Source organism: Heptranchias perlo, unplaced genomic scaffold (assembly GCF_035084215.1).
Source record: "Heptranchias perlo isolate sHepPer1 unplaced genomic scaffold, sHepPer1.hap1 HAP1_SCAFFOLD_118, whole genome shotgun sequence".
In the NCBI taxonomy this organism is placed as follows: Eukaryota; Metazoa; Chordata; class Chondrichthyes; order Hexanchiformes; family Hexanchidae; genus Heptranchias; species Heptranchias perlo.
The window spans coordinates 289,150-316,576 of NW_027138407.1; the positions used below are offsets into that span (position 1 = coordinate 289,150).

Genomic DNA, 27,427 nt, shown 5'->3' on the forward strand with positions numbered 1-27,427 from the left:
CTGGGGAGTCGGACGGTGGAAGCAAAAGACAACCACACAGCCCCTCCTCCGCGATGTGTGGTAAGAAGTTGCAGGGAATCGCGATTTCAGTTCGCACCTACCTTCTGTTCCTACAATTCCCATTAAAAGCGCTCACCAGAATTCCAGAGAGAATAATTGCTACCTTAGCTTTGAAGGGTGTAATGGGCTCTGCTCAGTCTCATTATCCAGGCTGCCTGTCCCTCTAATCTCCCTGCCTCAATCGAATGAGTTTCCTCAGTCCCATTACTCCGTCACTCCAATCTGCCTCAATCGAATGAGTTTCCTCAGTCCCATTACTCCCTGTCACTCCAATCTCCCCACCTCAATTGGGTGAAATTCAACTCCAGGGGAGCTCCAATGGAATTGCAGGTTCTCTGTAGGTTCAAGAGCAGGATGGTGGGAGGAAAAAGACACTGCAAATGTCCTGCTCGACACGCACCTCTTGCTGCCTGTTCAGAGTGCAGCGATGCTGCACGGGCCACCTGCTTGAATGGAACAGGCCAAAAGAGACACCAATCATTATAGTGCTCTTATAATGCTTGTATTTGCCAATACTGATACAGCTCCTTAATCACTCTGAGCCATTCCCTCTCCCCTTGCTGGAGGAGAGTAAATGGCGTGGAGTGGCTTGCAAGAGAAGAATAAGTCAAGCATAAATAATTAAGTAAATACTGGGGTCGAAAATTGTCTCGGGCAGTATGGCATGGGCCACCCGTTAAACGCCCCGTCTGACATCAACGGGACTGAATATTGGGCCAGGCGTAATACAGGCGGGGCCCAAGCAATCCCACCCAAGTGGAATTTCTACCCCGTTGAATACCTGAGGTAAGAGATAAAAAGATCAGAACTCCACAGCACTAAAACTGTTCTCCACCAGCAACGCCTGATGAGAGCCAGGCCAAGCGGCGGTTCTGAAAAACAGCGCCAACGTACCCAGTGATATCAGCATCGTCGTCTTCCTCCTCCTCTTCCGTGATCGACTCATCCTCATCAAGGTCATCATCCAGAAGCAGGAACGTTTTGCTGTCGTTGTCGTAATGCGCCTGCGGAGAAACAAAGCAGTCAACAGCGGGTGGTTATCGCACCTCGCAGTGGGCCTAGCCCGGAGGTGACACGTGTCCAGGCGGCGGGGAGTTCCAGATCCGGCACGCTTGACTTTGCGTGCCAAGGCAGAAGCGTGATGCTGCAGCACTGCATGCCGAGGACAAACACGACTCCTTGGAGCTCATTAATATCGTGGGGGTCAAGCAGGTTGGTTCCGAAAGGTGGGGTAGGCGGCGTTCACTGAAGAATCACTCTTCTCTGCAAAGTGCACCTCATCTCCAAAGATACAACAACAACTTGCATTTATACAGCACCTTTAATGTAGTAAAACGTCCCAAGGCGCTTCACAGGGGCGATTATCAAACAAAATTTGACACTGAGTCACATAAGGAGATATTAGGACAGGTAGGTTTGGTTAAAGAGGTAGGTTTTAAGGAGCATCTTAAAAGGAGGAGAGAGAGGTAAAGAGGCAGACAGGTTTGGGGAGGGAATTCCAGAGCTAAAGGCACGGCCGCCAATGGTGGAGCGATGAAAATCGGGGAGGGGGTGCGCAAGAGGCCAGAATTGGAGGAGGGCAGAGATCGCGGAGGGTTGTAGGGGCTGGAGGTTACAGAGATAGGGAGGGGGGCGAGGGATCTGAACACGAGGATGAGAATTTTTAAATTGGGCTGTTGCCAGACTGGGAGCCAATGTAGATCAGTGAGCACAGATGGGCGAACGAGACTTGTTGCGAGTTAAAGGGCAGCAGAGTTTTCGGATGAGCTCAAGTTTACAGTGGGTGCAAGGCAGGAGGCCGGCCAGGACAGCAGATTAATATCGACGAGAGATGCGTAGCAGAGACTACTCCAGCCTTCTGGCTGAAGGAAAACGGGGAGGCCGGGAAGCAAAACAAAAAACCGGCTGGGGGCAGAGAGAAGGCCGAAAAAGAAAATTTCAAAACGCAGAATGCATCTTTCAACCGTGACAATACAACACAATGGGTCAAAAGGACACTTAGGGCATAACCCTGTCCCCAAATGCCATGTCCTTTTAACCCTTACCGTAACCCCTTCCGTCGATTTGATGGACAGCAGCATCACGGTGGTCATCTTCTCGAGGTGTGGCGCCATGTTCGGACCCATCACCACCGACAGGGCAGCAAAAAGACTGTACCTGCGATCAGAAACAAGAACCTAAGCTAATGAAGTGCCATGGCAACAACAACAGCTTGCATTGCTAGAGCGCTGTGACGTAGTAAAACCTCCCCAAGGTACTTCACAGGAGGATCAATCAGACAAATTTGACACCGAGCCACATAAGGAGATATTAGGGCAGGCGACCAAAAGCTTGGTCAAAGAGGTCGGTTTTAAGGAGGGTCTTAAAGGAGGGGAGAGAGAGGCGGAGAGGTTTAGGGAGGGAATTCCAGAGCTTAGGGCCCGGGCAGCTGAAGGCACGGCCGCCAATGGTGGAACGATTAAAATCGGGGATGTGAAGGAGGCAAGAATTGGAGGAGCGCAGAGATCTTGGAAGGTTGTAGGGCTTGAGGAGGTTACAGAGATAGGTGAAGGGGGGGGGGGGGTGAGGCCATGGAGGGATTTGAAAACAAGGATGGGAATTTTAAAATCGAGGCGTTCCTGGGCCAGGAGCCAATGTAGGTCAGCGAATACAGGGGGTGATAGTACGGGTTAGGATACGGGCAGCAGAGTTTTGGATGAGCTGAGGTTTACGGAGAGCGGAAGGTGGGAGGCCGGCCAGGAGAGCGTTGGAATAGTCAAGTCTGCAGGTAACAAAGGCACGAATGAGGGTTTCAGCAGCAGATGGGCTGAGGCAGGAGTGGAGACGGGCGATGTTACAGAGATGGAAGTAGCACATAACAGAGCGCATTTTAATAGGTGTTTCTAGTGTGCTACATCAGTGCTGCAGTGAGAGAACATGATACACCTGTGTGTTTCTACTGAAGAATATGGAGACGGTTAAAGCATTATATACAGTTATAGTGTATGAGAGGGTCTGTCTGGCCAGCCTGAGGTCAACTCTTGGATCACTAAGAGGGGAGGAGACCTTCCAGAAATTTCTGCTACCACAGGGAAAACTTACGTGCATCTGCGCAAATCAGGATCGTCCACGTGATCAATTAGATTGAGGCCAAGTTGACAGCATTCCTCCGAAAGGGGCAAGAAGACATCTTTCCCAATCGTTCGAGCAAGAACCCCCAAGGTTTCTGAAATGAGGAACAATGGTTAGCCTGTTCAGTCAGCTTTCTCAGTTCTACATATGGGACAAATATAACTAATTTTAAAATACAGTCAGATTGTGTACCTTATACAATCATTCTTCACATCCTCTACATGCACGCAAGGCAGGTACAGCACGGGTTAGATAGAGTAAAGCTCCCTCTACACTGTCCCATCAAACACTCCCAGGGCAGGTACAGGGTTAGATACAAAGTAAAGCTCCCTCTACACTGTCCCATCAAACACTCCCAGGGTAGGTACAGGGTTAGATACAGAGTAAAGCTCCCTCTCCACTGTCCCATCAAACACTCCCGGGGCAGGTACAGGGTTAGATACAGAGTAAAGCTCCCTCTACACTGTCCCATCAAACACTCCCGGGGCAGGTACAGGGTTAGATACAGGGTAAAGCTCCCTCTACACTGTCCCATCAAACACTCCCAGGGTCAGGTACAGGGTTAGATACAGGGTAAAGCTCCCTCTACACTGTCCCATCAAACACTCCCGGGGCAGGTACAGGGTTAGATACAGAGTAAAGCTCCCTCTACACTGTCCCATCAAACACTCCCGGGGCAGGTACAGGGTTAGATACAGAGTAAAGCTCCCTCTACACTGTCCCATCAAACACTCCCAGGGCAGGTACAGGGTTAGATACAGAGTAAAGCTCCCTCTGCACTGTCCCATCAAACACTCCCGGGGCAGGTACAGGGTTAGATACAGAGTAAAGCTCACTCTACACTGTCCCATCAAACACTCCCGGGGCAGGTACAGGGTTAGATACAGAGTAAAGCTCACTCTACACTGTCCCATCAAACACTCCCAGGGCTGGTACAGCGCAGGCTAGGTGCAGGGTAAAGCTCCTTCTACATATACAATATACCTTCACCCAATTTGATGAGCATCCCATACAGCAGCTAATTTTGTGGCTTCGATCCAAAGTATGGGTTGTTTTGTGCATAGCAGAAACTACTCCCACAAAATTTACTCGAGAGCCCGGCACCACTAGTCTGGGCCGGACTATAATTTGGGTCACCGAGCTGAAAGGTAGGCGTCCTGATCCAGTGCACCACCCACAGCCAGAGAAAAGTTTGAGCCCACAGCCAAAGGACAGTCTTCACACACTCTGCAGCACTTTGTCCCAGCAGGAGGTTTTCAAATAGCGGCCGGCCGTCTTGAGATAGAAGCAGCTCATCGAGCGGGGGTTTGAGAAAGAACATGGGTTTATACTGCGCCTTTCACAGCCTCGGGGCATCCCAAAGCGCTTCACAGCCAATTAAATACTTTTGAAGCGTAGTCGCTGTTGTGATGTAGGAAACGCAGCAGCCAATTTGTGCACAGCAAGATCCCACAAACAGCAATGAGATAAATGACCAGATAAACTGCTTTTAGTGATGTTGGTTGAGGGATAAATGTCAGTCCCTCTGCTCTTCTTCCAATAGTGGTCGTGGGATCTTTTACATCAACCCGAGGGGGCAGACGGGGCCCTCGGTTTAACGCCTCATCCGAAAGACGACGTCTCCGACGGTGCAGCGCTCCCTCGGTACTGGCACTGGGGAGTGTCAGCATGGATTATGGGCCCCAAGTCTCTGGAGTTGGACTTGAACCAACTACCTTCTGACTCAGAGGGGAGAGAGTGAAACCCACTGAGCCAAGTTCATTCTCCCAAGGCAAGCAGATGCAGTGAGAGGATAACGCAGAAAAAGGAAGTCACACCTTGGTCTGTGGGAATGGCCTCCCCTCGGCCTCGGTACTGCACTGGGAGTGCCAGCCTAGATTTTGTGCTCAAGTCTCGGGAGTGGGACTCCTGCCCTCATTGAAGTGCAAAAACAGACTTAAAATACATCCTTAATAGCGAGAACCTACGTGATTGTTACAAACAAACAATCCTTAGGGACCCGTACTAATAGGCATGCTGGCATATTTCTTTCCCTTTCTCTGGGACACATGAATCATCCATTCACTGCACATATTTTTCTAGTATATAAAACTTATGTTTAGAATAGGTGTTTTTAACATATGAAACATACAATCAACTCACTTTTGGGTTAGGCATCCCAGTACATATAGAAATTAGATTAAGCATTAACACAAACAGCGAAAAAGACAGAAATGGTCAAACTGCCCACAAGGCAGACAAAGGATGCTTATGAAACTTGTTTTGACAGCAGACTGTTGCGAGGATGAGAAACAAGGCTCTGAGGGAGGCCTACACGCTCCAGAGTCTGAGACAAGTGAGATGAAGGACAGGCAGCCGTGTGTGTGTACGTGATGAGACCACTAAGAATTTGGCTTGAGACAGCTTAGGCTTGTAGAGGTTGAGGACCGTGGATCCGTGAGGTCACTTCCCTCCAGCGAGGGGAGAACTCGGTAATGGTTGTTTCTTTACTTGCGGGCGGATGCTCAAACATCGTGTACACTAAGACCAACGTTAAGACTTGTTGTCACACAATAAACGGACTGGTTGCAACGATATTTGGTGTCACAGAATCATACAAAACGTTACAGCGCGGAAGGAGGCCATTCGGCCCATCGAGTCCGTGATCGTGTCAGATTCGAACTCTCTCTCGATTCCTTCGATAACATCCCCACGCGCCCCAGGCCCACTCGCTGCAAGCGCCCGACAGGGAAAGGAAGAAAGTCTCACCTAGTGACTGGATCTGGACCTGACGCAGCTCCTCACTCGTGTTCACCAAGTATCCTTTCAGCTGCACGATGACCGCTGGGAAGTACGGAAGCAGCGCCTCCTTGGCAGCGCTGGCTGAGGCATTTGAAGAGGGGGATTAAAAAAAAAAGTAGGCACTCGTTAACAGCGTTGTGGAAACCCCCACAGTCCAATAGAGCGAGACCACGTGGGCGCTCACACGTGAAGCCTCAAAAATAAGTAGCACCCCCCCCCACCCAACCCTTGTTTTAACACTGGCTTATAAAACACTCCGGCCTAGAAATTCGGGCGTGTCCAATTTTGGGCAGGGGGCACAGGGTATGATCCCTGCAGCTGAATGGTGAGGCCCGAGGCGCCCCCGATATTGGGCCTCGGTCCTATGAAGCGGGAGAGCTGTGGAGAGTGAGAGGCAGCTCGCCCAGTGAAGCCTCATTGAAGATTGGGTCGATAAGACACTAGCAGGGAGGGAAGAAAAAAAAATTTGGTAGCCGGAGCAGTGACAGCCCACATTTTTTACAATGTGGGTTTGGGAGTTCCCCTTAAGGACCGCCTTTTACGCCCCATGTAGGCCTGGTATTCCTCAGGGCAAACCAATCTTGCAATGGGGGCGTCAAACAAGTGTTAGGCCCCTTGTTCGCATATGAGAGACTGGAGAAACTGGGATTGTTCTCCTTAGAGCAGATAAGGTAAGGGCAGATTTAATAGAGGTGTTCAAAATAATGAGTGGTTTTGGCAGAGTAAATAGGGAGAAAGTGTTTCCACTGTAGGAGGGGGCACAGATTTAAAATAATTGGCAAAAAAGGAAGATGAGGAGAAATTTTTTTACTCAGCAAATTGTGATGATCTGGAATTCACTGCCTGAAAGGGCGGTGGAAGCAGATTCAATAATAACTTTCAAAAAGGAGTTGGAGAAATACTTGAAATGGAAAAATTTGCAGGGCTATGGGGAAAAAGCAGGGGAGTGGGACTAATTGGATAGCTCTTTCAAAGAACCAGCACAGGCACGATGGGCTGAACGATTCTATGATTTGGGGACAGAGCGTTCGAAGGTAACTACGCGCGAACCCAACTCACCAATTGCGCCGATTGCGCTGACCGCCAGTTCCTTCACGCGGCTGCTGCTGGTCGAACACAGTGCTGTCAACATCCTGTCCATCAGCGTGGGCAGGTACGGCTCAATCTTCTTCCCTGCACAACGCGTCGTTAAAAACAAACGGCAATTAAACAATGACGATCCGTTAAAGTTCCGGCCAGACCGTACCTACATCACTGCGTTCGGTTCCGGCCAGACCGTACCTGCATCACCGCGTTCGGTTCCGGCCAGACCGTACCTGCATCACCGCGTTCGGTTCCGGCCAGACCGTACCTGCATCACCGCGTTCGGTTCCGGCCAGACGGTACCTGCATCACCGCGTTCGGTTCCGGCCAGACCGTACCTACATCACCGCGTTCGGTTCCGGCCAGACCGTACCTGCATCACCGCGTTCGGTTCCGGCCAGACCGTACCTGCATCACTGCGTTCGGTTCCGGCCAGACCGTACCTGCATCACTGCGTTCGGTTCCGGCCAGACCGTACCTGCATCACTGCGTTCGGTTCCGGCCAGACCGTACCTGCATCACTGCGTTCCGTTCCGGCCAGACCGTACCTGCATCACTGCGTTCCGTTCCGGCCAGACCGTACCTGCATCACTGCGTTCCGTTCCGGCCAGACCGTACCTGCATCACTGCGTTCCGTTCCGGCCAGACCGTACCTGCATCACTGCGTTCCGTTCCGGCCAGACCGTACCTGCATCACTGCGTTCCGTTCCGGCCAGACCGTACCTGCATCACTGCGTTCGGTTCCGGCCAGACCGTACCTGCATCACTGCGTTCGGTTCTGGCCAGACCGTACCTGCATCACTGCGTTCAGTTCCGGCCAGACCGTACCCGCATCACTGCGTTCAGTTCCGGCCAGACCGTACCTGCATCACTGCGTTCAGTTCCGGCCAGACCGTACCTGCATCACTGCGTTCCGTTCCAGTCAGACCGTACCTGCATCACTGCATTCAGTTCCGGCCAGACCGTACCTGCATCACTGCGTTCCGTTCCAGTCAGACCGTACCTCCATCACTGCGTTCAGTTCCGGTCAGACCATACCTGCATCACTGCGTTCCGTTCTGGGCACCGCGCCTCAGGAACGATATATTGGCCTTGGAGGGGGCGCAGCGCAGATTCACCAGAATGATACCGGGGATAAAAGGGTTAAATTACGAGGACAGGTTGCACAGACTAGGCTTGTGTTCCCTCGAGTATAGAAGATTAAGGTGTGATCTAATCGAGGTGTTTAAGATAATTAAAGGGCTCAATAGGGTAAATGGAGAGAAACTATTTCCTCTGGTGGGGGAGTCCAGAACAAGGGGGCATAACCTTAAAATTAGAGCCAGGCCGTTCAGGGGTGATGTCAGGAAGCACTTCTTCACACAAAAGGGAGTGGAAATCTGGAACTCTCTCCCCAAAAAGAGCTGTTGAAGCTGGAAGTCAATTGAAAATTTCAAAACTGAGATTAACAAATTTTCGTTGGGCGAGGGTAATAAGGGTTACAGAACCAAGGCGGGTAGATGGGGAGTTAAGATACAGATCAGCCATGATCTAATTGAATAGCGTTAATAGGCTCGAGGGGCTGAATGGCCTCCTCCCATTGCTAAAGCAGACATTAATTGGCAAGAAAAAGCCAGCGGCTGACACACCTAGAAAGCTAATGAGTGGAGTGGTCACGTCCCACCGTACATGCGGGGACTAACGACTGGTCACAGACAATTCACGAAGGTGCCATTGAGAAGCTATGCGACACATTCTCGGGGCCAGTGTGAAAGATTACCCTCCTTAACATTAAGACGGAAGTTAGTGGAGTTCCAGCGACAGTATTTTAACCTGCAAGTATTGGCGTCAAGAGGATGGATGTGGTGACACAGGGCAAGACCAATAAGCCGAAAATGAATAAAACATAAGCTGGTGTTGGGAAATCGATAGTAATTAGAGGCACCACAGCAGCGAGGGAAACAGGGTCGGTCAGGTTTCCAGTTAGAAGGATTTTCTATCGTGTACATTTTACGTGAATAAGCGGAACTCCCACTACTGATGTGAGCTGGAGGAGACGGTGCTTTCTGCGTCTAATGTACAATATATCATCTGGGCCACTGAGTTATGGTGATTGAATAACTGACATTGGAATTCTATTACAAGGTTTTAAAGGAGTGCTTGCAGTATTTTCAGGTTCAGGTTATGTGATTATGTCAAAGTTAGGTGTCAGCCGTGGCTCAGTGGGTAGCACTCTTGCCTCTGAGTCAGAAGGTTGTGGGTTTAGATCCCACTCCAGGGACTTGACCCCAGAATCCAGGCCGTCAATCCCCGGTGTCTGTACTGAGGGAACGCTTCACTGTCGGAGGTGCCGTTTTTCAAACGAGACGATAAATCAAGGCCCCATCTGCCCTCTCTGGTGGACATAAAAGACGCCATTGGAAGAAGAGCAGGGGGGAGTTCTCCCCAGTGTCCTGGGGCCAATATTTATCCCTCAACCAACATCACTTAAAAAAAAAAGATTATTCGGTCATTTATTTAAGTGCTGTTTGTGGGTCCTTAACGTGCGCCCTCACTGTGCGCAAATTGGCTGCCGCATTTCCTACATTACAAGTGACTACAGTTCAAAAAATTACTTCATTGGCTGTAAAGTGCTTTGGGATGTCCTGAGGTCGTGAAAGGCGCTATATAAATGCAAGTCTTTCTTTATGTCCATGATCAACTGTGCTGTTTACGGTTATATCTTTGTTTAACAGTGTATTCAATTGTAGGTAGGAGGCACGTACAAATACTGAGGAAGGGGTGGTGATAGGGTTTCAGTAGTGTTGGGAGGACGCTGTAGGGCATAGGAACAGCAATAGGGGGCTGTGAGGGAAGGGGGGGGGGGTATTCAGTGGGGAGGAGTCCTTGGGCGTCAAAGTAGTGGGAGGAGGGTTCTGGGAGGCGCTCGGAGTGTGGAACACATGTATAACTGTTCCAGCAGTGGAGGGGCCGTGTTAGGGGTGGAGGCAGGCGATGTTATGAAGGTGGAAGTAGGCGGTCTTTGTGACGGAGAGCTCGTGGGGGTCTGCAGTTCAGCTCAGGGATGAACTTAGGTTGTGAACAGTTTGGTTCAGCCTGAAGGTGCAGCCAGGCGAGGGATGGAATCGGTGGCCAGGGAGCGGAGGTTGTGACGATGGCTTCAGTCTTCCTAATATTCAGCTCGAGGAAGTTCAGATGCATCCAAGCTCGGATGTCAGACACAGCAGTCTGAAGGTGCAGAAGCAATGGAGGGGGTCAAGAGAGGTGATGGAGCGGTAGAGCTAGGTATCAGCAGCGTAAAAATAGCAACTGACCTCATGTCTGCAGATCATGTCACCATGGAGCAACATATATATGAAGGGGGTGGGGTCAAGGATAGATCCTTGGTCGGGGGGGAGAAACGCTGGAGATAATCATACAGGGGGGTGGAAAGGGAAGACACTGCTGGAGATGCTCTGGCCACATTTGAATAGGTAGGAGTGGAATTAAGCGAGGACAGTCCCTCAGAGCTGGACGATGGGGGAGAGGCAGTGGAGGAAGATGGCATGGTCACTGGGACGTTTTCTCTGTTAAAGGCACTATCGACACACGAGTTCTTATGTCTGTAAAAACTTATCTCACAATAAGTTCGAATTAGTAGTTTTAGCCTGAGCTACATGGTGTGTTTCCATCTCTCGGAGAGTTTGGAAGTGTGTAGCATCATCTTTTATGACTGCCAGCGTATAGCCCAGTGGTTCATAAAGCTGAACTGTTCGCTCTACGCCATGGTGCGTATAATCCATACACAAGGTTAAGTTTCAGTTCACAGGAAGCTGACTACTTGCGTCGAGCAAGAAGAGGGCATTGGGAAGAAGCCCAAAACAAAACAACCGTCTTCCAACCCCTGCAACAGGGACCAGAACTTCATGCGGAGTCTCCGCCAGACATCAAAGCGAGCCGAGTGTCACCTTACCGAGATTCTCTACAAAATTCTCCAGTGCGTAATACGCCTTTGTGAGGTGGCCACCCTTCGAGTTGTCAATGGTGCCGAGGTAGTTCAGGAGAAGAGGCATGATCTCGTCAGAATATTTACTAATATCAGGCTGTGGGAGAGGAAGAGAAAAAAGGGGAGAGATGAAATAACGCCGCTGGTGGTTTCCGCATTGAAGCACGCCGAGAGAGCACCGCTGACCAGATGGGAGCAGCACCACAGGGAGGAACAAACATGCACGTTCCGGTTTCGCCAGGGTCGCCAGAGGTGGTGGGCAAGCAACAGAATGACAGCGCTCGGACTAAGTGACAGGATAACACAGAAGGAAGTGACAGGGAGGGAGAGAGAGCGAGACAGCGCTAGCCCGTGAGAGCAAGCACAAGAGACAGAGATGGAAAATAAAAAAAAATCTCACTCACCCGCCCTCCCAACTAAAGGAGCTTGTGAGAGGAAAACAGTAAAAAAAAATAATTAAGAATCATTCTGTAATCGGCTGAGCGTGATCTGGAACTTTTAATCCTTTATTTATACCTGCAGAAACTCCGAGAACTGTCCGAGGGCAAAGAGCGCTGCATTTCGTACAACCTGGCTTTGGTCTGCGAGGGCCTGACACATGCACTGCAGCATGGGCTGTAGGTGTCTGAAACGCAAACAGTGACAAACTATCATTTACACGGATTTACAGGAGTCATGGGCACTTAATGTTCTTTCGCATAGAGTCTGTGCTATTCAGTGTTACACTGCAGTCTATAGACCCTATTACACTGTGTACTGATGGGGGTTTACACTGCAGTCTATAGACCCTATTACACTGTGTACTGATGGGGGTTTACACTGCAGTCTATAGACCCTATTACACTGTGTACTGATGGGTGTTTACACTGCAGTCTATAGACCCTATTACACTGTGTACTGATGGGGGTTTACACTGCAGTCTATAGACCCTATTACACTGTGTACTGATGGGGGTTTACACTGCAGTCTATAGACCCTATTACACTGTGTACTGATGGGGGTTTACACTCCACCCTTGTAAAGCTGGTCTGACTTACTTTTGGCGAATGTGATCTGCACAGCCCTCTGCCAACACAGCCATACTCATCAGGCCAGCCTTCCTTTCATACGGGTTTTCACTCCTCAGCGCTGGCTCCATCAGCGGGGTCTATGAGAGATAAACACTCAATCAGATCAGGTTGAGAATGACTAGCATTGGGAAAGAGGTATTCACAGAGCAGCCTCATTCATTCTATCACAACAGCAATTAGCCAGAGGGGCAAATACCAGCCTCAAACTACTTTTACATCCAGCTACCCTCAATGGATGAATTTGGTCAAACTGCCCTCACTTGACGGTGCCTTCCATCGTTCACTCGCCACAAACTCTAACTTGTCCAAAACTCAGCTGCTCATTTCATTTCCCATACTATGTCCCACTTGTCCATCAGCTTTAATTACCTATATTGGCTTGCTGTCCCCCAGCGTGTTAAATTTAAACTCATCCTCAATTCCCTCCACGGCCTTTGCCTCCCCCTTGCCTTCTGTCCCCTCCCGCACAATTCAGTCCTCAGACTCTGGCCTTTTGTGCACACCATCACACCACCACTCATGGCAAAGCCTCCATCAGTCCCAGCCTCACTCTCTAGAACTCCCCGCCCCCTCTCCTTCCTCCTTCAAAAACTCTCTCAAAACCCATCTTTTCAACCAACCTTATGGTCACCCCCTCGAATCTCACCCTCCATGGCACGGCGTCCATTGGTGAAGTGTCTTTGGGATGTGTTTAATGTTGGAGGGTCTATATAAAAGCATGGTGGTGGTGGTAGTGATAGCAGGAACAATGGTAGTGGTGATGGTGGTGGTAGCAGTAATGGTAATGGTAGTGGTGGTGGTAGTAGTAGTAGAAGTAGTAGTAATGGTAGTGGTGGTAGTAGTAGAAGTAGTAGTAATGGTGGTGGTGGTAGTAGTGGTAGTAATGGTGGTGGTGGTAGTAGTGGTAGTAATGGTGGTGGTGGTAGTAGTAGTAGTAATGGTGGTGGTGGTAGTAGTAGTAGTAGTAATGGTAGTGGTGGTGGTAGTAGTAGTAATGGTAGTAGTAGTAATGGTAGTAGTAATGGTAGTGGTGGTGGTAGTAGTAATGGTAGTGGTGGTGGTAGTAGTAGTAATGGTAGTGGTGGTAGTAGTAGTAATGGTAGTAGTAGTAATGGTAGTGGTGGTGGTAGTAGTAGTAATGGTAGTGGTAGTAATGGTAGTGGTGGTAGTAGTAGTAATGGTAGTGGTGGTAGTAGTAGTAATGGTAGTGGTGGTGGTAGTAGTAATGGTAGTGGTGGTTGTAGTAGTAATGGTAGTGGTGGTTGTAGTAGTAATGGTAGTGGTGGTGGTAGTAGTCATGGTAGTGGTGGTAGTAGTAGTAATGGTAGTGGTGGTGGTAGTAGTCATGGTAGTGGTGGTGGTAGTAGTAATGGTAGTGGTGGTGGTAGTAGTAATGGTAGTGGTGGTGGTAGTAGTAATGGTAGTGGTGGTAGTAGTAGTAATGGTAGTGGTGGTGGTAGTAGTCATGGTAGTGGTAGTAAAGACAGTTCAGACGTTACGTTTTACATGCGTCATTCCCCAGCGACAGGTCGTGTTCAGGGAGTTACCATGTAAACTTACTCTATGCAGAAAAAATTGTGACAAAGCAACCTGAACAAGTGAACAGACACGTGTGAAACAGCGACAGTAATTAAATGAAGAGAAGAACCCCACAATCGGAGGTCACTCCCTATAAATGGAACAGAAGGAACATCCTCACCCCTGGACCGTCTCCCGGACACTGACCCTGACCCCCCGATGATCATTCCAAGTGCTGATCTCGGAACAGTTCAGTGTTTGGTACCTCAGCACATCGAGCCAAGCTGCCCTCTCCCAACCCCTGGCTCACTCATCACTGTCACATTGTAACTCACCAACTGGGAAAAAAGCTTCTCTGGAGGCAAATGCAGAGCCAGCATATCGATCACCTGTGAGAGAGGGGAGAGGCACGTTTCAGATTGGTACCAAATCCAGAGCAGCCCTCCCAGCCCAGCCAATCACAAGTGCTCATTCCCTCAGCAACATGAGAGTTGGGATGTTTCAATTACTTTGGGCTTGCGGTTAAGGACGATCACATTCAGGGACCGCGTTCAGAGATACAACGGTGCTTTTCAAGACTAGCCGCAGTCATGGTTCAGTTTCCCGTACAAAAAAATACATATAGGAACCACAAAGGAAAGCTGGCAATATCATTGTAGCCAGCACGCACTGCGAGAAGGGCGGCAGCGGCTTCCCCACCCTCTCCATCTCAGAAAACAAGTGGGGGCTACAGACCATTCAATACATTCTTATTGAACAGCTTTGTTTGCATCATTTATTCAAGTGAGCACCACTCACTTTTTGGAAAGGACAGAGTTACGGGAGAATGAAAATTGTGTGCGCACGCGGACATATGGGTGTGCGTGTGCGTACATTGGTATGTATGTGCGAGTGTATGTACGTGCATGGGCATGTACATGCATGTGGGTATGCGTGTATACGTGTATGTGGGCATGTGTATGTACCTGTGGGTGCGTGCATAGGTGAGTGTGTACATGCCTGTGGGTGTATGTATACGTGCGAGTGGGTGTGTACACACACGCGTGTGTGGGATTCACCATTAAAGAAAGAACTTGCATTTATATAGCGCCTTTCACGACCTCAGGACATCCCGAAGCGCTTTACAGCCAATGAAGTACTTTTGAAGTGTAGTCACTGTTTTAATGTTGGAAACGCAGCAGCCAATTTGCGCACAGCAAGGTCCCACAAACAGCAAAGTGATAAATGACCTGATAATCTTATCTTTTAATGATGTTGGTTGAGGGATAAATGTTGGCCAGGACACCAGGGAGAACTCCCCATCTCTACTTCTAATAATGCCATGGGATTTTTTTTACATCCACCTGAGGGGTTTAACGTCTCATCCCGAAAGACGGCACACCTCCGACAGTGCCTCGCGCTCTCAGTACTGGCACCGGGGTAAGTGGGCCTGAATTATGGGGCTCGAGTCTCTGGAGAGGAGCTCGAACCCACGACCTCCGACACAATGGCAAGGGTGCTACCCACTGAACCACGGCTGACACCTATACATGAAGCTACTGAAGGGTAGACTATAGGAGGTCAGACTGAGCTACCCTCTGAACAGAGTCATTTCAGAACAAGATCCATTTAGGCATTTTCTTTCACCTCAACGTTTACACTCTCCTCCCAAGTACCTGCGCAGAAAAGTGTTTCGGAGTCTGGGCTTCCACCTCATCCTCAATGTCGTCCTCCAGATCAAGGTCCTCGGGATCCATTTCCCCCTCGGGTGGGGGCGCACACATTATGGGGTACAGCACATTCAGGATACTGGGTAGCAGCTTCTGTTTCAGGATAGCCTGTTTGGGCAAGAGTAAAATAATGGGTTGAGTATTGGGCTGTATTACTCAGCTTAATGCAATGGAGACTGCCAGACACAGCAACAACAGCTTGCATTTATATATCGCCTTTAACTAAGTAAACGTCCCATGGCGCTTCACAGGAGCTTAAATCAGACACCGAGCCACATAAGGAGATATTAGGACCGGTGACCAAACGCTTGGTCAAAGAGGTAGGTTTTAATGAGTGTCTCAAAAGGAGGAGAGAGAGGCGGAGAGGTTTAAGGAGGGAATTCCAGAGCTTTGGGCCTAGACGGCTGAAGGCACGGCCGCCAATGGTGGGGTGAAGGAAGTGGGGGATGCGCAAGAGGCCAGAATTGGAGGAGCGCAGAGATCTCGGAGGGTTGTAGGGCTGGAGGAGGTTACAGAGATGGGGGGGCGGGGCGCGAGGCCATGGAAAGATTTGAACAGGAGGATCAGAATTTTAAAATCTTGTAAACATACAGATTATCACACCAGACGCCCCTGTAAACACAGACAGGCTGCTCAGTACCGGTGGGCTGCATTACTCTGCCGAGAGATGAAAACTGATGGGTGATTACGGGAAAATCAGCTCACTAAAGCAATTTTGTATTGTGCAGCCCTTTTCAGAAGTTTGTTTTCAGTTCTGACAAAGGGTCGATACCCGAAACATTAACCTGTCCTTTCTCTGAGCAGATGCTGATGGATCTGCTGGGGTTTTCCAGCGATATTTTTTATTTTTATCTGTAATCAGGCTGCGGTGCTTTTTGGCTGCATTTCACAATATTGGACACGGGATGGCGCTGACGACCAGTGCAAAGACAGCCAGTGAGCTGCACAGACTAGGTACCACAGCTCTATGTAACTCAGTACCCCCGCAGCTGTACGGCCGAGAACCGCAGGTCCCGGACCTCGGCTTTAAGGCATTTACAAACTCCATTTAAGGGCCCTTGGGCAATGCAGAGAGGAGATCTTCATCCCCTCTGGAGCTGGATTTGACCCAAGACCCAGAGAGTGAAAGGACTCACTGCCCCACCCAGTCCCCCATCAGAGAGAGGGGCTGGATCTGAAGTCTGGTCCCTGTGGTCAAAGGACCAATTTCCAACCTACTGTATCCCCAATTCCCTGTGTAACTTTTTACATTGAACAATCAAGTGCATAGCACAGCCTCTCACCTTTCCTTTCAGTTTGATCAGAAAGCTCACACACGACAAGGCCTTTACTCGGAGGTTGTCCCCCAGAACCGCGTTGGTTGCAATCTAGGGAGGAGGGGGAGGAGAAAAAGAACAGCAGCTTCAAGATCGCCATTAAGTCAACAAAAACATCCCAAGGCGCTTCGCAGGACAAAATTTGACACCGAGCCACGTAAGGAGATATTAGGATAGGTGACCAAAAGCTTGGTCAAAGAGGTAGGTATTAAGGAGCGACTTAAAGGAGGAGAAAGAGGTGGAGAGGCAGAGAGGTTTAGGCAGGGAATTCCAGAGCTTTGGGCCAAGGCAGCTGAAGGCACGGCCGCCAATGGTGGAGCGATGAAAATCGGGGATGCACAAAAGGCCAGAATCGGAGGAGCAGAGATCTTGGAGAGTTGTAGGGCTGGAGGAGGTCACCTTCTCATCTCCAAGTGAAAAAAGCTCCAATTTCTCAAGGCTCTCCATAACTGTAATCCTTGTGTTTCTGGTAAACTCCTAGTGAATCTACCCTAGACCGCTCCCTCTCTTTTACACCCTTCCATAATCAGGTGCCCAAAGCTGGGCACAATATACCAACTGCGACCCAAGCAAGTGCAACATTACCTTGTTACTTTTGCATCTCCCGCCCAAAAGGCTATGAATGCTGGGGGTCAATTGAAATTGTCAAGACTGAGATGGATAGATTTTCGTTGGGTGAGGTTATCAAGGGATATTGTGTCGGCTGTGGCTCAATTGGTATCACTCTTGCCTCTGAGTCAGAAGGTCTTGGGTTCAAGTCCCATTCCGACAACTTGAGCACATAATCCAGGCTGACACTCCCACTGAGGGAGCGCTGCACTATCGCCCGATGCCGTCTTTGGATGAGGCGTTAAACCGAGGCCTGGTCTGCCCTCTCAGGTGAACGTAAAAGATCCCTCGGCACTATTTCGAAGAGGAGGAGCAGGGGAGTTCTCCTGGGGCCAACATTTATCTCTCAACCAACGTCACTAAAAACAGATTATCTGGTCATTTAGCTCATTGCTGTTTGTGGGACCTTGCTGTGCACATATTGTGCTTTGGGACGTCCTGAGGATCTATATAAATTCAGGTCTTTCTTTCCTTTTAAAGGCGGGTAAATGGAGATGAGGTACAGATCGAGAGGCTGAATGGCCTGCTCCCTATATTCCTATTTCTTCTCCCTATTCTTACTTCAAAATGGGATTCACCATACTCGAGCCACCCTTCCTCAATGTATGGATGCCGATAAGGCAGTTAAGAGGAACAGCAGAAAAAGTGGAGTGGTAGCGGAGAGAAAGATGGTGCCCATCACCTAAAGCTTCTTAGGCAGCAGCAGTACATGCCAAAGTAGTTTCCAAGTGATCTGCAGTCCATCATTTCCAGAGGCAGGGCGCAGCTCTCTTTACACTGTCCAGTGAAGGAGATGCAGGTCAGTATAGCACAGATTAAACGCAGAGTAAATCTCCCTCTAATACTGCCCCATCAAGAATTCCCAGGTCAATATAGCTGAGGTTAGATGCAGACTGAAGCACTCCTCACACTGCTGAAAGCTGTGCCTCACCTCAGATAAACACATAGTCCAACATTCCAATCACACTCACCAGGAAGGTTCACATTTCAAAAATAACTAGAATGGTAAGGTACTGGAGGCTGCTGGCACCATATCTCAAGACAGGAAGGGGTGAAATGGCGGGGGGGCAGGAGGAAGAGTTAAGAGAAATACACGGCCCCCGGGACAGTGGGGTTCCGACACTGACCTCCAGGCAGAAGTGGACTATCTGCGACAAGTATGGCACAATGATGGATACTTCGCTCTCCATCAGTTCATCAAAAACCTCCATTGCCTCGCTGGCCTGATCCTGTCAGGAGAGAGAGAGAGAAAGAAGCAGTCAGAACATGTAGATACCACAAAGCTAGCCAATAAGATACGTACTGTGCAGCAGCAGCCATCAAACTGCCAGAGATGGCCTTGCAGTGAACACTGCAATCTCCCTGAGCAAGCCCAACCTACTGCTTTCTTGGTTTATCCTGTCCAAGAAGGCCTACCATCACCATCAAGGGCGACTAGGGGATGGGCAATAAATGCTGGCCTTGCCCGCGATGCCTACGTTCCAAGAACAAATTTTTTAAAAACTGCTGGGTCTGCTAGAAGTAAAGAGTCCCCCTCCCAAAAATCAGTGATCCCACAAAGAGCAGATTTCACTGCAGCGACCACCTGTCCCACTTTCTTCCTACTGTATTGAAATCCAATGTGCTGAGCGCCGTAACACAAAGCTCTTTGTCCCTTGTCCGCTGCGAGATAAATTGTCCTTAAACGTTCAGGCAAGTTACCGTGAGCTTGTGGACGTAAATCAAAGGGACCCAGTTACCCAACTTGACGATCACATCCAGAAAGCTGGAGCAATCTGATAATCGTGCTGCAGGACTAAGGATCAGCGGCAGAGCCCTCCCTCCCTCCCTCCCTCCCCAGCCCGCACCGCACCCCACCCACACACACACACACCACTGGGTGTCTGATCTCAGTCACGCTGCAGTGGGGAGGAAGCATCCAAGGGAAAGTCGTCCGTTTCACCGGAAGGGGTCAGGGTCGTGCTTTTCCAAACAAGAAGCTCAGAGTAACATTGGCGGGAGCCTTGGAGGAGGCCACCCGTGTGCACTCTCAGTCAACGTTGCCTGGGAGACCAAGAAACAGAAAAGGAGGGATTCCGTGCCCTGAAAATAACACAAGAAAAAGTTCCTAAGTTATCAGCTTGTATTCTTTGTTTTTTTTTAAAAACTTTTATTACTGCTTTTCCTTTCAGGTTTACTATTGATGACAACGTCAGGGAAACTGGCCGAGCTCTGATGGTGCGCGAAACTAGCAAACGGTGTCTGGGAGGGAGTGGGGGGCAGGGACATTACCAGGATCGTGTAGAACCCAGAGATTATGGCGACCTTGCAGCTACCCATCCCAAAGGTCAGCTCACCTGATTGTGCTGAATGAGGGTCTGGATCCCGATCAACAGCTTTGGAATCATGGGACGCATCATATTCTGCGGAGAGAAGGGAAAGGGCAGCGTCACTTCGACACGCATTGATGACTGTCCAGCTAGGAATCCAACATGGCACGCCTAGAAACATCTGAAAATAAATAACCCCATCGCCACTGAGGCCTCATTCCTTCAACGAGGTCTCCTCCACATACTACACAGTCGGAGGGGATAATGGACTCGAGACAGAGTCTGTGGGGATAATGGACTATAGAGTCTATGGTGATTACATAGACCGTACAGCACAGAAACAGGCCATTTGGCCCAACAGGTCCATGCCGGTGTTTATGCTCCACACGAGCCTCCTCCCTCCCTACTTCATCTCCTTCTATTCCTTTCTCCCTCATGTGTTTATCGAGCTTCCCCTTAAATCCATCTACACTATTCGCCTCAACTACTCCTTGTGGGAGCGAGTTCCACATTCTCACCACTCTCTGGGGAAAGAAGTTTCTCCTGAATTCCCCGATTGGATTTATTAGTGATTATCTTATATTTATGGCCCCCCCTGGTTCTGGTCTCCCCCACAAGTGGAAACATCTTCTCCACGTCTACCCTATCGAACCCCTTCATAATCTTAAAGACCTCGATCAGGTCACCCCTCAGTCTTCTCTTTTCTAGAGAAAAGAGCCCCAGTCTGTTCAATCTTTCCTGATAGGTAGAACCTCTCAGTTCTGATACCATCCTTGTAAATCTTTTTTGCACCTTCTCCAGTGCCTCTGTATCCTTTTTATAATATGGCGACCAGAACTGTACACAGTGCTCCAAGTGTGGTCTAAGCAAGGTATATGGAGACCAGAACTGTTCACAGTGCTCCAAGTGTGGTCTAACCAAGGTTCTATACAAGTTTAACATAACTTCTCTGCTTTTCAATTCTATCCCTCTAGAAATGAACCCCAGTGCTTGGTTTTTTTTTATGGCCTTATTAACCTGCGTCGCTACTTTTAGTGATTTGTGTATCTGTACCCCCAGATCCCTCTGCTCCTCTCCCCCATTTAGACTCTTACTATCCAAGCAGTATGTGGCCCCCTTATTATTCCGACCAAAATGTACCACCTCACACTGATCTATATTGAAATTAATTTCCCAATTAGACGCCCATTCTGCAGTTTATTAATCTTGTATTTTCTCACAGTCCTCCTCGGTATTAACTACACCCCCCAATTTGGTGCCGTCCGCAAATTTTGAAATTGTACTTCCGATTCCCGAGTCCAAATTGTTGATGTAAATGGTGAACAACAGTGGTCCCAGCACCGATCCCTGGGGAACACCACATCCCACCTTTTGCCAGTCTGAGTAACTACCTTAAACCCCGACTCTCTGTTTTCTGTTTTGTAGCCAGCTTGCTGTCCATTCTGCCACCTGTCCCCTGACTCCACATGCTCTGACCTTAATCAGGAGTCTGTGTGGTACCTTATCGAAGGCCTTTTAAAAATCCAAATATATTACAGCTACTGCATTACCCTTGTCTACCCCTTCTGTTACTTCGTCAAAGAATTCAATAAGATTAGTCAATCATGACCTTCCCTTTTGAAATCCGTGCTGACTATTCTTTATTATATTTTCGGTTTCTAAATGTCTTTCTATTACATCTTTGAGTAAGGATTCTATTATCTTTCCCACCACCGACGTTAAGCTAATTAGTGTATAATTCCCTTGAATGGTTCTAACTCCCTTTTTAAAAATTGGAATCACATTAGCTGTCCGCCAGTCCTCTGGCACTATTCCCTTTTCTAATGAATTTTTATATGGACCAGGGGTTTTATCCTCTCTAAGTTTGATTAGTTTATCAATTATCTCCCCCCTTTCTATCTTAAATGTCTTTATATATTTTATGATCTCTTCTTCTAATGTACCATGTTAGTCTCCCTGGTAAATAATGAGGCAAAGTAATTATTTAATATTTCTGCCATTTCATTATTACCTGTGAGTTTATTGTGTGTATCCCTTAGTGGCCCGATCCCTATCCTGATCGTCCTTTTGTTATTTATGTATCTGTAGAGTACTTTAATATTTATTATATTCCTTGATAATTTAATTCAGTAGTTTCTCTTTGACTTCCTAATTGTTTGCTTCTGTCCTAAACTTTTCCTATTCCCTTTTATCATACTCTCCTTTATTGAATGTGTACTGAGTGTATGCCTTTTGCTTTATTCATCCACGGTCTGTCATTACTGGCTAGTTCTTGCTTTTTAGTGGGATATATTTCTCCTGGACTCCACTGATCACCGTTTTAAATGTTTCCCACTGCTGTTCGATTTCTTGTGTTTATCGGTCAATTTTTCAGTTTATTTCCCCGAGTTCCATTCTGATCTCCTGAAAATCAGCTTTTTTTCCAATTTATTACTTTGGTCTTTGTCTTACTTATGTCCTTCGCAATCTTTATCTTAAACCATATTATGTTGTGATCGCTATTACCTATATGCTTACTTCTCTTATCTGTTCTGGTTTATTTCCCATTACTAGATCCAGCAGAGCTTCCTGCCTTGTAGGGTTTTTTTATATACTGGGTAGGAAAGGAGTCCTGCACAGTGTAAAAACTCCATTCCCTATACCCCTTTATCTACATCTTCTTGCCAGTTTACTGGGGATAGTTAAAATCTCCCATGATTATTATTCTAAGTCCTTTACTCATTTCACATATTTGCTTAAACATTTCATCTCTACCTGCTTTCCACTATTAGGTGGTCTGTGGATAACGGACCGTAGGCAGGGTCGGGGGGGGGATAACGGACCACAGGCAGGGTCGGGGGGGGGGGGGGGGGGGATAACGGACCGTAGGCAGGGTCGGGGGGGGGGGGGGGGGATAACGGACCGTAGGCAGGGTCGGGGGGGGGGGGGGGGATAACGGACCACAGGGCAGGGTCGGGGGGGGGGGGGGATAACGGACCACAGGGCAGGGTCGGGGGGGGGGATAACGGACCGTAGGCAGGGTCGGGGGGGGGGGGGATAACGGACCGTAGGCAGGGTCGGGGGGGGGGGGGATAACGGACCGTAGGCAGGGTCGGGGGGGGGGGGGATAACGGACCGTAGGCAGGGTCGGGGGGGGGATAACGGACCACAGGCAGGGTCGGGGGGGGGGGGGGATAACGGACCACAGGCAGGGTCGGGGGGGGGGGGGATAACGGACCACAGGCAGGGTCGGGGGGGGGGGGGATAACGGACCACAGGCAGGGTCGGGGGGGGGGGGATAACGGACCACAGGGCAGGGTCGGGGGGGGGATAACGGACCACAGGCAGGGTCGGGGGGGGGGATAACGGACCACAGGCAGGGTCGGGGGGGGGGGATAACGGACCACAGGCAGGGTCGGGGGGGGGGGGATAACGGACCGTAGGCAGGGTCGGGGGGGGGATAACGGACCGTAGGCAGGGTCGGGGGAGGGGGGGATAACGGACCGTAGGCAGGGTCGGGGGGGGGATAACGGACCGTAGGCAGGGTCGGGGGGGATAACGGACCGTAGGCAGGGTCGGGGGGGGGATAACGGACCGTAGGCAGGGTCGGGGGGGGGGGGATAACGGACCGTAGGCAGGGTCGGGGGAGGGGGGGATAACGGACCGCAGGCAGGGTCGGGGGAGGGGGGGGATAACGGACCGCAGGCAGGGTCGGGGGGGGGGGGGGATAACGGACCGCAGGCAGGGTCGGGGGTGGGGGGGGGATAACGGACCGCAGGCAGGGTCGGGGGGGGGGGATAACGGACCACAGGCAGGGTCGGGGGGGGGGGGATAACGGACCACAGGCAGGGTCGGGGGGGGGGGGGGGGGGGGGGATAACGGACCGTGGGCAGGGTCGGGGGGGGGGGGGGGGGATAACGGACCACAGGCAGGGTCGGGGGGTGGGGGGATAACGGACCGTAGGCAGGGTCGGGGGGGGGGGGGGGGGGGATAACGGACCGTAGGCAGGGTCGGGGGGGGGGGGGGGGATAACGGACCACAGGCAGGGTCGGGGGGGGGGGGATAACGGACCACAGGCAGGGTCGGGGGGGGGGGGGATAACGGACCGTGGGCAGGGTCGGGGTGGGGGGGGGATAACGGACCGTGGGCAGGGTCGGGGGGGGGGGGATAACGGACCACAGGCAGGGTCGGGGGGGGGGGGGGGGGATAACGGACCGTGGGCAGGGTCGGGGGGGGGGGAGGATAACGGACCACAGGCAGGGTCGGGGGGGGGGGGGATAACGGACCACAGGCAGGGTCGGGGTGGGGGGGGGATAACGGACCGTGGGCAGGGTCGGGGGGGGGGGGGGATAACGGACCACAGGCAGGGTCGGGGGGGGGGGGGGGGATAACGGACCACAGGCAGGGTCGGGGGGGGGGGAGGATAACGGACCGTGGGCAGGGTCGGGGGGGGGGGGGATAACGGACCACAGGCAGGGTCGGGGTGGGGGGGGGATAACGGACCGTAGGCAGGGTCGGGGGGGGGGGGATAACGGACCACAGGCAGGGTCGGGGGGGGGGGGATAACGGACCACAGGCAGGGGGGGGGGGGGGGGGGGGATAACGGACCACAGGCAGGGTTGGGGGGGGGGGATAACGGACCACAGGCAGGGTCGGGGGGGGGGGATAACGGACCACAGGCAGGGTCGGGGGGGGGGGATAACGGACCACAGGCAGGGTCGGGGGGGGGGGGATAACGGACCATGGCGTGTGAGAATAAATAAAAGTAGAAAAATATAAAAGCAAGTTCCAAGTATTTAAAACACTGTTTAGTGCACAAGAGTACAGCAGTAATATCCCTGAAGCCATTCCACAACCAAGCAAAATGATAACAAGGGTTGATTTTAAGATATAACATGGAGATCTGAGGGATAGGATCTATGCCTCATCATTGCCGACCATGACTCAAACACAATCTCACTGCTTGTGGTCTCCAGTCACTGATCATCGTGAGTCCGTTGGTTCCAAGGGAGCTATATATTCTACACAGATGGGGGTCCACAGGGCACTCGCTGAGTATATAATGTAAAACCCCTCTTGTACTCTCACGCTCTGGTGGAAGACCAGTTCTGAATGAAACAATGATTGCAGTAATAAGCCCTCATTGTAAAAAAGCAGCAATTGAGAGAGGATACAGCGGAGGGCAACCAGAACGATTGAGGGGATGGAGGGATTGGGTTACGACGATCCATTACGGAGAGTGAGCATGTTCTCACTGCGACAGAGAAGGTTGAGAGGTGATGTGTTGGCAGTTTTTAGGATTTTAAAGGGACTAGATAATGTAGACTGTGACAAGCTATTTGACCTTGTCCGGAACAGTCGAAGCAGAGGACACCGCCTGCGCTGGAAGGGGGGATTTTAAACCCTCCCATCTACGGGTGAGTAAGATGGCGGGGGAGGGATTCGCGTCGCTTTCCTGACACGTTCCTGCCCCCATCATTTTTACTGGAGCTGGGGCCTAATTTAAATGGTAGCGTCGCGTCCCGACGGCGTCATCGCCATTTTTACCCCGGCTACGGCCCGCACAAATCGGCAGCCTGCCAGTAAAAGCTGGTCGGAGCGAGAATCCAGGCCCAGGTCAGTTGTTGAAGAAATGTTTACGGTTCCCTGTGGGCCAGGAATGAACAGGAGACATCCTCCTGGCCCCAAGAGGATATCCATGGGCCTGCCCTGCCTGGGCTCCCCCCCCCCACTCCCCTCCGGATCGCAGACTTGCCGACCCCCCCTGCAATCCGGGGACCATTTCCGTGGGCACCTGACGGCAAACTGACCCCCCCCCCCCCCATCAATTTTATCATCCGATTTGGCACCCCCCCTGGTTAAAATCGGTCCTATTATTTCAGTGAGTGAGTGGTCAATTTATGGGACAGGCGAGACATTCGAAGCAGTTAGCATTGATTCATTCAAGTGCAAATTAGATGAATTTCTTTCAGAAAGTAACAGTTCAGGTTACAGTATATGAGTAATTTGAGACACGAGGTGGGGTAAGTGGACCAGGCTCGGGAGGAACAGGTGACTTGGACCAGTGGCTCCCAAAGCTCTCCACCACTGGGGGCTTTTTCCCTCGCCTCATGTCTGGGGTCCGTTGGAGGCTAACTGATAGAGATTGATTGCTCGACAACTCCCATTGTCGCTGTAGCACACGACGACCAGGGCGGCAGGCAGCCAACTGGATGGACCTCGGTCGTCTTCCCGCTCAGCAATTCCTGTATCTGTTGTGGGTTTCCATTAAGACGTGAGTAACGTTTGATCAGTGCAGCGCAAACATCACAGCGCGCCCATCAGGCAGGCGACACTTACCACTTCGTCCGTTCCCATGTAGGAGACCACGGCAGTCAGTGTCTGAATGGTGTAGAAGACCACCAGCGGGTTGTCGTGGTCCTCCAGGGTCTGGTGGAAGAGCCGCATCAGTTCGCGGAAGTGGCGCTTGAACGACTCGGTGCTGATGTCCACTACGGTGCTCAGCAGCAGCATCCCGACCTGGAGCCCACGCCCGAGGGAAAACGCACCAAGTTACTGCCGCTCGCTGACCACAGCTTCCACCACCCCCCCCTCCCAGTCTCGATCCAGTGACAACACCCACCCCTCCCGCCGGAGCGCACGCAGGGACGTCAATTGGACACGTGCGAGGACTGGACTGGGTCGTTGCCCGTGGGCGAATCGTGTGCCAACACTCGTCGGCTAGGCTCACACATGACGAATGGTCACAGGGACAGAAGGAGGCCGTTCAGCCCCTCGAGACTGTTCCGCCCCTCAACTCGATCATGGCTGATCTGTATTTTAACTCCATTTACCTGCCCTGGTTCCGTAACCCTTAACACCCTTACCCAACAAAAATCGATCAATCCCAGTTTTGAAAGCACCAATTGACCTCCAGCCTTCAACAGCTTTTTTTTTTGGTGGGGGGGGGGGGAAAGAGTTCCAGATTTTCACTCCCCTTTGTGTGAAGAAGTGTTTCCTGACATCACCCCTGAACGGCCCGGCTCTAATCTTAAGGTTCTGCCCCCTTGTTCTCGGCTCCCCCACCAGAGGAAATAGTTTCTCTCTATCGACCCTATCAAATCCTTGAATCATCTTAAACCCCTCGATTAGATCACCCCTTAATCTTCTACACTCGAGGGAACACAAGCCTAGTCTATGCAACCTGTCCCTCGTAATTTAACCCTCTAAGCCCTGGTATCATCCTGGTCACTCCGGGGAGGTACAGGAACTGCACCCCATCAAAAGGAGAGGAAAGGGAAGAAAAAAACTCAATGATGGAGCCCACTGCCAGCTGTGCAATAACCTACCGAGAGTTGGCACTGGACCTCAGTCACACCATCACCAATCTTTTTGGGGAATGGTCGTTTTTCTTTAGACACAAGACACAGGTGTAATCGCATTCTGCCATAATGAGAATGTGGGAATGCGTCACCTTCCCCCCCCACCTTACACACCTGTCTCTCCTCAGGAACACTGCTCTTGGTCCAGTGAGTTATAAACTGAAGAAGTTGCGGCCATTTCTCTGGCGTTTCGTGCTTGACGATGATCGCAGCCAGCTGGGCTACCGAGTGCCGTACCTTGTGTCTGAAAGGGGAACGAAATGGACCTGAGAACGGGCCGCGAGAATCGAACGGTGGAAACTTCCACTCGGCAACACATCAAGAGTTACTTCCAACCAGACTCACTTACAACAGACAGTGAGAGAACGGAAGGATACAGAGGTAGCAACTAAATCCCTCAATCTGCTGGAAATAATTGCTTCCATTTAGAGCGGCACAGTGCCACGACATAGCGGAACATTAGCGGCAGCACGTTAAAGATCCATGGTGGGTGCCTCTCTCCTAGGAGCATAGGAACAGGAGTAGGCCATTCAGTCCCTCGAGCTGGTTCTGCCATT

The 27,427-nt window shown here is 50.7% G+C and overlaps 1 protein-coding gene across 2 annotated transcripts in view; it reads right to left on the reverse strand.

Moving 5' to 3' along the window:
• ipo4 (importin 4) overlaps window positions 1-27,427 on the reverse strand; it is an 89,705-nt gene that overhangs the window by 46,990 nt on the left and 15,288 nt on the right. For both annotated transcript variants that reach the window (XM_067976974.1, XM_067976973.1), the window contains exons 5-19: window positions 26,985-27,114; window positions 25,849-26,028; window positions 19,558-19,623; window positions 18,349-18,450; window positions 16,580-16,663; window positions 15,243-15,404; window positions 13,923-13,976; window positions 12,037-12,146; window positions 11,516-11,624; window positions 10,967-11,096; window positions 7,012-7,125; window positions 5,920-6,033; window positions 3,142-3,265; window positions 2,106-2,217; window positions 955-1,064 (exon numbers count right to left, since the gene is read on the reverse strand). In XM_067976974.1, the coding sequence (XP_067833075.1) occupies window positions 955-1,064; window positions 2,106-2,217; window positions 3,142-3,265; window positions 5,920-6,033; window positions 7,012-7,125; window positions 10,967-11,096; window positions 11,516-11,624; window positions 12,037-12,146; window positions 13,923-13,976; window positions 15,243-15,404; window positions 16,580-16,663; window positions 18,349-18,450; window positions 19,558-19,623; window positions 25,849-26,028; window positions 26,985-27,114 (1,701 nt within the window). The remainder of the gene's footprint in view (window positions 1-954; window positions 1,065-2,105; window positions 2,218-3,141; window positions 3,266-5,919; window positions 6,034-7,011; window positions 7,126-10,966; window positions 11,097-11,515; window positions 11,625-12,036; window positions 12,147-13,922; window positions 13,977-15,242; window positions 15,405-16,579; window positions 16,664-18,348; window positions 18,451-19,557; window positions 19,624-25,848; window positions 26,029-26,984; window positions 27,115-27,427) is intronic.